General features: G+C 36.4%; 1 protein-coding gene across 2 annotated transcripts; it reads left to right on the top strand.

Moving 5' to 3' along the window:
- The first annotated feature begins 387 nt into the window (after positions 1-387).
- LOC138324117 (ubiquitin-conjugating enzyme E2 S-like) lies at positions 388-10,368 on the top strand. 2 transcript variants are annotated; one of them, XR_011208620.1, is made up of 6 exons: positions 388-548; positions 2,988-3,135; positions 4,286-4,476; positions 6,647-6,783; positions 8,324-8,684; positions 8,751-10,368. XR_011208620.1 is itself a non-coding variant. In XM_069269193.1 (5 exons), exons 1-5 carry the CDS (start codon positions 540-542, stop codon positions 8,457-8,459), a joined length of 621 nt encoding a protein of 206 aa, XP_069125294.1. In that variant the 5' UTR covers positions 388-539; the 3' UTR covers positions 8,460-10,368. The 2 variants fall into 2 exon arrangements, 1 of the variants encoding a protein (XP_069125294.1); XM_069269193.1 differs by having other exon boundaries at positions 8,324-10,368.
- Positions 10,369-10,384: the final 16 nt, after the last annotated feature.

The following is a 10,384-nucleotide window of genomic DNA, read 5'->3' as shown; positions in this document are numbered from 1 at the left end:
TTAACAGCAACTTGAATTTATCATAAGAGAATTTTTGTAAAAAAAACAACAGCAAACACTTTTCCTGCTTTAAATCAAATTGCAATCAATTGATAGCATAAAAAATCCATTCACATTTATTCATACATTAATATGATTGAAATACATATCCTTATAACCACTCCGTTCAATTTTACAAACCATGGTCCTACACCGCATGGATTATCTACCTTAGTATGAACATATCTCCGGTACGCGTCGCTCGTAAATATTATTTATTTCGAATGATTTCATGAGTATGTTATATTTTCTCATTTTCAAAGTTATTTGAATCATTATTTTTTTTATTATAATGTGTCTTATATGAGGTTTTGGTTTCGTTCTCTCCGAAGAGATTATAAAAAAAATGACCAAGTCTCGTCCAACGAGATTTCATTATTTGTAAAATTCGAAATCATTTTTACATTGGGGTCACGGAAAAAAACGACTTTCCGAGCCTTGGCTCACATTCAAATCTTGCTGTGATATTTCTTACATTTTGAGCTGAACCAATCAAAGAAATGTCAAGTGTAAGTATATATATATATTTACACAATTACTACTGCATCGTTTATATATTTTCATTCATATATCGACCATAAAGACAATATGAGGATTTGAATATTGCAATCTGAATAGGTCTTATGAGCTGTCATGTCAATTCTTGTACGATCATATGGATAGAAACTTTCCCATTTCACCGAATAGACCCATAATTTTAACACTGTACCTTTCAATTACAAATATAACGACGATATGTTTTCGTAACTACGGAATCGGGAAGTAAACATTTAGTGGGATGGTTGTTGATGAAGAAATACGTCTTAGGAAATGAAAGCATAACATTTTATCTATCAATGATAATCAGGATATCTATAGTATAAATAATTGAAAAGAATTTATTATATATATGTGTGAATATTATTGAGACCATAAATTTGTGTACATCTTAAGTTAACATTTTGGATACTATTGCTTTCAATATTTAAAGAAACAATTTTCTAGAAGAACTAGCATTGTCTAAACGTGATGGTTATAATATTCGGTAAAGAGTACATATTTAAGCATTGATCTGCATTCATATAGCAATTATGGGAGTATGCAATTGCAACTGGCCATGGAAATGAATGCTGCCAAATCATTAATGATGGATGCTGTCGCTTCATGTTGAATTTGCCACTGTCAAGTTGCATTGGCATTCACACTCAGTCCCATAATGGGATTAATGGGACTCATTTACGTACCAGGTGATGAACGTTTGTGTGGAACTATTAATTGTTTCTATTGGTGATGGAATGACCTCAAATGACGTAATAGCAGGATAACATCATTTCAGTGGGAAGATAACAAAGAGTTAAGTTCCATTACCACTGGAGATACTAGTCCCGCAAAAACGTTATCGGGTATCACGTGATACGAGAATTTGTCCCATTCCGGTACTATGTGATACCCGATAACGTTTGTGCAGGACTTGTATCTCTAGTGGTGATGGAATGTAACTATTTGTAATCTTCCCGCTGAAATGACGTTAGGGTGGGATATCGTCTTCTGACGTCATTTCATCGCCAATAGAAACAATAGTCCTGCACAAACGTTATCGGGTATCAGATGGTAAGTAAATGATTCCCATTCAATGGTTATATTTACATAACAATGTTAGAATGACAATATTATGGTGAAAGAAAAAACCCAGTTATATATCATTTTAACAGCCATTCATGATCACTTGCATGACAATTGCGTCATCACAATGATGATGATGTCGTAATAAGCAGATGTATGGCAGTTGATAGATCTAGACTGATAAATGCCAACTGTACAAGTGCTTGGAAAGGTTACTTAGTTGGGGGCTGCAGTGATGTACATGTAGCTGAATTTGACTGGATCAATCAATATCATCGGTGACCAGGTAATAAAGCTCAATCAGTAAGACATCCGGCAAGTGTTTGGAGGTATTGGTTTGAATCCCAGTCTGGCTGCTACATTTTCTTGATGCTCCTGTCTTGTTACAAAATAGGGGAACTTGCATTGCCAACCCCTGTTTTAAGCATTAGGAGTACGCCTTAGCATGGGATATATGAACTCATGAGTTATTCTTTCTTTGGGGCAAAGACTTTGAGAAGTGCACATGGTGAAGGAAATCTCAATGGGACTAATTCATAATCACTTGCCATCTGATTCCTGATAAGGTTTGCAGTGTTTTTCCTGGGTATTTTGGGAAATTGCCACATGGTGAAAATTGGGAATTTTTGTGCGATAAAAGTAGGAAATTGGGAAAAATTTTAACGGTGTTTATGGAAATTTTGGAAAAGGTAGAAATAAACAATTATCCTTCTCTAAAAGTCATAGTAAGAATGTATACTAAAATACAATGTTCAAACTTGGAATTTCCAGATTTTTTTGTTTCGTCACATAAAATACGCTTCAACTCACTGTTTTGGGAAATTTAGACATAGATTTGGGAAAAAATAACAAGGAATACAATTGGGAATGAGGCCGAATTTCGGCCCCAAATATATAGGCAGGAAAAACACTGGTTTGTGCAGGACTAATGTTTCTATCGGTGAATTGATGATATCCTGCTCTAAATATGACATCAGCAGGAAAATTAAAAACAGTTCCATGATTTACGTGACTTGCTAGATGAGTCCTGGGTTCATGATTTTCCCGTGGGACACATCAAAATTTTAAAAGCCCTCTATATTTCTTTGTACTTGGACTCATCAAAATTTTGAAATAAGTATATCTGGACTCGCCTTAAAAAATCGTACATAGATTGCTGGTCAGTTGCATTCCATCACGGCTGGAGATACTAGTACTACTCAAATGACAGATGTTATCAGGTATCATATGGTACATGTACAGGAATATGTCCCATTTGAAGAAAATCTTTATTAAAGTGGAATCTGGTGCTAAAATTGTGTGATGATTTATAATTTTATATACATGTATTGATGTATCTGTTTCAGTGCTCGAATGTGGAAAACCTATCACCCCAAGTCATTCGGCAGGTAGCTCGAGAACTTGGTGAACTTTGTAGTGATCCACCTGAAGGAATTAAAGTCTTTACAAGTGATGAGGATATTACAGATATTCGAGCACAGATTGAGGGACCAGGTAAAAGTGATCTTAAGTGTCCAGGTTTCAATTTGTTTAAGTACTACACAATATATGAATATCTGAAGGTATATATGGGTCACATTCATTTGACCCCATAGAGATCATTCAGTGTTGAGCGCCAAGACTCCTCTACGATCTCTTGCATTTTAAATTATCTTTCAATATAAGACATTAAAAAAATGATGCATTTTCATACTTTGGCTTCATGAAATTTTTTATGCAAAGCTCAATAGATCTAGAGTGACTACATAATGGCGATGGTACAACAGTACTATTACTCTGTCAGACTGACACCATTGTATTATTGAGTTGTCGTAATCTTGTATTGTCAACCCTTAAATCGAAAAAGCAAAACTGCAATGTGGGGATTGGCACTAACCAGCTACCATACAGCCGGGCAAGAAATATCCCAGTTCCAATGGCCCATGACCAGTAAAATATGCTCCTAGGCAAGTCAAAATTGGCGTAAACTTGCCTGGTTTTAATGTTAATTACTCTGTTTTGGGTAAAATTAGACTGAATCTTAACTGACTTTATATCCGCCCCCTGGACTATATCATAGTAAAATTGGAGGCAACAGAACTGAATAGGTAATGTAGTCCTTTTATGTACATCAAATGAGCCGTATAATGGTACACTGTGGTTCACTGTGTAGAGCATCCATTAGACCCTAGTAGTGGGCCTAGAGTATGTTTTTGACATCTGACTTGAATCACATGTCCATTTGTCATATGTTCTGATTCTTCAGATTTCTGAGAAATGGGGCTTTGACTTCGGAAACTGCTAAAAGTCAAGAGTCAACTGGATGCCCTGATTGTGTGGCTTGGAAGCTTCAAAGGAAATGTTTGCAAGGCCTATTTTACTGCTGAGCTGCCTTCAGTTTTACTATGCGATAGTCCAGACTCTGATTTCTCAAAAACATTAAACATAAGTGCAGACTTAAATCAAAACTTCAGTTTTGCTCCTTATGAAACTTATATGAAAACTTAAGACTTAAGTCAGTTTTGGACTTAAGTTTGTTTTGAGAAATCAGGGCCAGGGGTGGATATATAGCGTTAGTTACAGTAACTCCTGGAGTATTTAAGATGATGCATATGCAAGTCTTCTGACATACAGTAACTAATTATACATCTATTCTTTGTTACAGCTGGAACTCCGTATGCTGGTGGACTTTTTAGAATGAAACTTGTGTTAGGAAAAAACTTCCCTTCAGAACCGCCTAAAGGTTTCTTTGTCACGAGGATATTTCATCCAAATGTTGCTAGCAATGGCGAGATCTGTGTTAATACATTAAAGAAAGACTGGAAACCAGAGCTTGGTATCAAACATATACTTCTAGTAAGTGCTTACACAATATTAGCAAAAACTTGGGATAAAAAATTCAGCAAATGAATCACATTATCTAAATTGCATTATATGGTGTTAAACTTTTATTCTCTGTCATGCATTTGTCTGATGACATTAGGGGCAAAGAACAATAACTCGAGCTCTCTTCAAAACCTAATAAGATATTCTCATTCCTACTAATAAACCTAATAAGACAATTTCTTTCATACCTACACATGTAATAGTGGCTGGTCTAGGGCAATATACTCATGTCGCCTGAGGCTATATTGCATGGCTACCCATGCAATAAAGCCTTGTGACGTCATGGCGTCAAAAAATCTCTATTTCCTCAGTAAAATTTTAACATATTTTCACAAAATTGACTGGTTTTACTATAAAAGATGCAAGCAACATAATTTGTGTTGAAAATATCATGTAATTTTTCTTGTATAGAAATTGACTTCCAGTTGTGGATTTCTTCCAATTTATTTCAAAATGGCAGGATGTTATAGTTGTAAATTTGCAATAAAACTAAGGGGTATAAAAGAAAATACTCTTTCATAAGTGGATATGAAGGATAGGGATATTCTACCCTCGGGATCACAAAATGTTGCAAAACCCTCGGCAATCCTTGGGTTTTACTACATTTTGTGACCCTCGGGTAGAATATCCCTATCCTTCATATCCTCATATGAAAGAGTCTTACGTCATATATACAGTGGAACCTCCCGAAACCGATCATGGTCGGTGCATATAATTTCGGCCGGTTTAGAGAGGGTTCGGTTTGGAGAAGTGAACCGAATACCGATCATCACGATCCGGATTTAATCGATCGGAAGTCGTTTTTTACATTAGTGCACCGCATGTATGCCTAGTGTTCGTTAAAACCGACCGATATTGATTGTTAATGTGAATGTTATCACAAAAGAGAGAATCATACGTTTAAAAGGAATGGATTACAGCAATCTTGACTTTGTTACCGCTTATAAACGTAGTTTAGTTAGTTAGTTGCGTGAATGTTCTTGGGGATGTTCTCGTCTGCAACCTACATACGACCGATCGCTTCCGGTTACGTCAAGAATCAAATTATATGGTCTAATTACACGATCATTATATGACATAGTCATTTTCTAAAACAATACATGGCTTCGGCTTCTTCATACAGATAATTTACGTTATCCGACAACTACATATGTAAATAAAAAAAAAACGTGTGATTTGAATACGAAACTTTCTCTTTATTACTAGCTCTGCTTGTTTTCCTACAGTAAACAAACCGCGTGCACATGGTAGACCTTCGTTAGATATCTAAACAATAGGCATGATTAAATAATTACACCACCATCTCGGGTATAATTACTGTGTACTATAGCCTTCCAATCGGTATACATGCCCAAGGACATGACATGCATTAACTATGGTACAGGTATGTGTGTATTTCACGGTCGGTTGATCAGACCTCAATGCAATCTATCGGTGTCGCTCAGGTAAGGCCGGTTTTCAGAAGTGTATTTTAGTTACATTTGACTATTCCGATCTCAAAATCGGTCCGGTATTCGGAATTGGGAGGGATCGGTTTTGGGAAGTTTTATATACTATTAATAAAGAGGAATTCATTCCGTACATGACATCCATGTTCGGTTTCTAGAGGTGATCGGTTTTGAGAAGGTTCGGTTTTGGGAGGTTCCACTGTATTGTATATCATGTAATGTCATTTTACCCAATAGGAACACAGTGTTTTTTTAACCCACCATTACCAGAAAGTATGATAATTCAAATTGCCCTTCCTGAAGCGTGATAATGACTTTAATTCAAGATATTGTTCAGGAGTCATTTAGACAGAAACACCTATACCTTTACAACCTCTCATTAATATAGAAAAATTAGAGACTTAGTTCTAAGGTCATAAAACAATTTCAAAATTATCTGAAGTTACAAAACATTACATCATTTTTGATTGGCTAAACAAAAACAGAAGTCAACTAATAGATTGTTTTATGATTCAGGTGCCAGAATATTGGGAACTCAATATTATATAATTAGGCAGAGGTATTATTGCCATGCCTTATTAGCTAGAAGTACAGGTAGACAGGGGCGATATTGCCATACTTTTGGGCACCTTTAACGTCACCCGATGCTTTATAGGAAATGTGTATTAATTTCTATCAATTTTCATTTTCAGACTGTTAAATGCCTATTGATAGTCCCCAACCCAGAATCTGCTTTAAATGAGGAGGCGGGGAAACTTTTACTGGAACAGTATGAAGATTATTCAATGAGAGCTAAATTATATACAGACATACACGCAAAACCTCCAAAGTAAGTGTCAGAATATTGTTAATCGTTAATGCACGGATAAAATGGTAAATAAAAAACCATCTTAGTTGTAGTTTAATTTGATAGACTAAGTATTGATTCTATGAACTCCAGAACAATGGAGCTTGACTTGAGATTTTAAAAAAAAATCAGTTGATCATGATGATCAAGGGTCTGTTGCTATGGAAGCTACTTATTAAAAATAGAACAATCCGATCAAATATCTTGAGCTCACCTCTTGAAGTGAGAGAGGGGTGGGGGGAGCATTGGTTAAGGTTTTACTGCAAGTATTGAAACACTGTTATCTCTAACAGTTCTAACATTGATTTTTGTATTAAAATAGGATTGTAAGTGTTGTGTATATACATTCATTTTAGAAAGAAAATGTGGGAGATTGATTATTTCAAGAGGCCAATGGGCAGAAATTATCAGGTTAAAGGGACAATTCAATGAGGCTAATTCTGTTACATAACTGAGAAGCAAAATATGACATAAATGTATTGTTCTATATTCTTTATGAATCACAGAACAAGAGTAGACATATTGACAAATTCCATGACGTTAGATATTTTGACTGATACCATCAAAATTCCAAATTGTTTATCAATATGATTAAGCAGGTATAACATGTATGCTGTACCAATACCCGAGCCAAAGTCACGTACGTTAATCAAATGCAATACATAACCACTGAGGAGTTGCTGAAATTACATTTAAGCAAGAACATGCACCTAATAACGTAAACACACTACTGTAAGAGTGATTTGAGTAGTTCTAGACATAAATTTCTTCACTACTCTGGCAAGGGCCAGGGTTCGGCATACAAGACGTCTGACCACAATGTGTAATGGCGGGCATCAAGCAAGTTTAAACATTTCATATACATTTCACTACAGTGGGCTTTTCTGGCATATCACATTAAAATCAGGGCTTTTTTCCAGCCTGATTTAGGATGGAATTTTGGCCCCATTCCCCATGGAAATCCTCTTAATTTTTCCCAATTCAAGACTTAAATTTCCCCAAATCAAAGATTATTGAAGACTATCCAAAAACATTGCATGTACTTAAATGGCTAAGGCTATAAATATTTGTGAATTGGCTTCATAAAAGTACATAAATTACACTGAAAATAAAAAGTCTTATTTGTTATGCTTTATTTCATATTTCATGAATTTTTTCCCAAATCTTGGATTTGTCACACATTTTCCCAAATTCAAAGCAACGGGCCCCATTCCCAAAAGAGTGAGAAAAAATTCTAATTTTCATTAGAACTAGTTTGTTTTGCAATATATATGCAAATTTTAATATACTCTTAGACTGAATTGTCCCTATAAGGTTTTGGTGTAAGTTGTGTAATGAACTGATGCTAGATGGCGATGGTGCCACCTAGCTTATAATACCATAAGAGTTGTTCCTCCTGACTACCCTTATCTGTAACAGTGAGTTCTGACATTTATCATACTTTTTTTTTCATTTACAGAGTGACTACCCTTATCTGTAACAGTGAGTTCTGACATTTATCATACTTTTTTTTCATTTACAGAGCATCAACAGATTCAGGGTTATCATCGCCATTGAAAGGAAATATAGAAGGACCCATGGCAAAAAAACATGCCGGTGACAAAAAACTTGTAGATAAAAAGAAAAAAGAGAAGAAAAAAGTGCTCAAGAGATTATGACCTGTATTTTCAGATTATTTATTTTCCATGTTTTTATTTATGTGCCGGCCAGATAGGTCACCTCATTGACATTTCATTGATAAACAATGTATCACTTCTATGTGTCTGGTACTACAGGCAGGGGGCGGTGACATAACACTCAGGGCCATGTAACATAGATTAGACTGAGTGTCTGGTACTATGTACAGGGGCCAGTGACACAACACTCAGGGCCATGTAACATAGGTTAGACTGAGTGTCTGGTACTATGGACAGGGGCGGTGACACAACACTCAGGGCCATGTAACATAGATTAGGCTGAGTGTCTGGTACTATGTACAGGGGGCAGTGACACAACACTCAGGGCCATGTAACATAGGTTAGACTGAGTGTCTGGTACTATGGACAGGGGGCGGTGACACAACACTCAGGGCCATGTAACATAGGTTAGACTGAGTGTCTGATACTACAGGCAGGAGGCGATTAAACAACACTCAGAGCCATGTAACATAGATTAGACTGAGTGTCTGGTACTATGTACAGGGGGCATTGACACAACACTCAGGGCCATGTAACATAGGTTAGACTGAGTGTCTGGTACTATGGACAGGGGGCGGTGACACAACACTCATGGGTAAAAAAAGTAATACTAAATATTAAAGCGTGAATATAGTATTTAATTTTTCTTTGTGCACTATGTATCTGTTAACAATTCTTCTCGAAAACTACTGAGGCAAATTGATTAAAATGTCTGACCTTAATGCCAAACAAAATTGTGAATTATATGGTGTCTGATCCCTAGGGGGTTATGGGAGGCCTGGGGGCTGTAAGAATTACGTCCCACAGCCCCCTGGGGGTTCTTCACCATATCATTTGTGGTAAAATTCTCAACTCAGAGATGGTGGTGGAAACAAATACTCTTTATAGATAAAAGGGTCTTAAATATTTACGAGTGAATTTCGTAACCTGGAGATCTCATATTTTCTCTAGGGGAGGGAGTTCAAGTTTACTATAGTTTATATAGGAAAGACACATTTTTGAGCACTATTTGTTCAATTTCAATGAGTCAAACTTTTTGGATTTTGGAACTATTAGCAGGAATTTTTGGAAATCAATGTTACATGCATGGCCCCATGGATACAGTACACAGCACTTGGGTCTTTGGAAATCTATGTAACATGGCCCCATGGATACAGTACACAGCCCCTGCAGGGTCTCTGGAAATCTGTGTTACATGGCCCCATGGATACAGTACACAGCCCCTGGGTCTCTGGAAATCTATGTTACATGGCCCCATGGATACAGTACACAGCCCCTAGGTCTCTGGAAATCTGTGTTACATGGCCCCATGGATACATTACACAGCCCCTGGGTCTTTGGAAATATAAGTAACATGTCCCCATGGATACAGTACACAGCCCTTGGGTCTTTGGAAATCTGTTACATGTCCCCATGGATACAGTACACAGCCCCTGGGTCTCTGGAAATCTGTGTTACATGGCCCCATGGATACAGTACACAGCCCCTGGGTCTTTGGAAATATATGTTACATGTCCCCATGGATACAGTACACAGCCCTTGGGTCTTTGGAAATCTATGTTACATGTCCCCATGGATACAGTACACAGCCCCTGGGTCTCTGGAAATCTATGTTACATATTACCATGAATACCTTTTTATTTATTGAAATGAGAGGTGTATAAATAATGAAAGCAGTCATCTTTTTATTTATTGAGATGAGTGACGGATAAATAGTGAAACAAACAGTCACCTTTTTATTATTAAACGACGACAGATAAATGAAAGCATCATATTTGATGTGTGTTTGTACATATGACAGAGGTCTGTCTTTAAATTAATCATGTGTATCATACAAATATTAAAATGATGAATTGTGAAATAAATGTACAATAAATGCAATTTTTACAAATCTTTCTTGAAAATGT

This window comes from Argopecten irradians, chromosome 5 (genome assembly GCF_041381155.1).
Source record: "Argopecten irradians isolate NY chromosome 5, Ai_NY, whole genome shotgun sequence".
NCBI lineage: Eukaryota > Metazoa > Mollusca > Bivalvia > Pectinida > Pectinidae > Argopecten > Argopecten irradians.
The sequence above is the reverse complement of the archived record's forward strand: the minus strand, read 5'-3'. Positions and strand labels throughout refer to the sequence as shown.

Coding starts and splice junctions, on each gene's coding strand:
- LOC138324117 (XM_069269193.1), top strand. Junction 3,136..4,285: donor AGCACAGATTGAGGGACCAG/GTAAAAGTGATC, acceptor TCTTTGTTACAG/CTGGAACTCCGTATGCTGGT. Junction 6,784..8,323: donor ATACACGCAAAACCTCCAAA/GTAAGTGTCAGA, acceptor TTTCATTTACAG/AGCATCAACAGATTCAGGGT.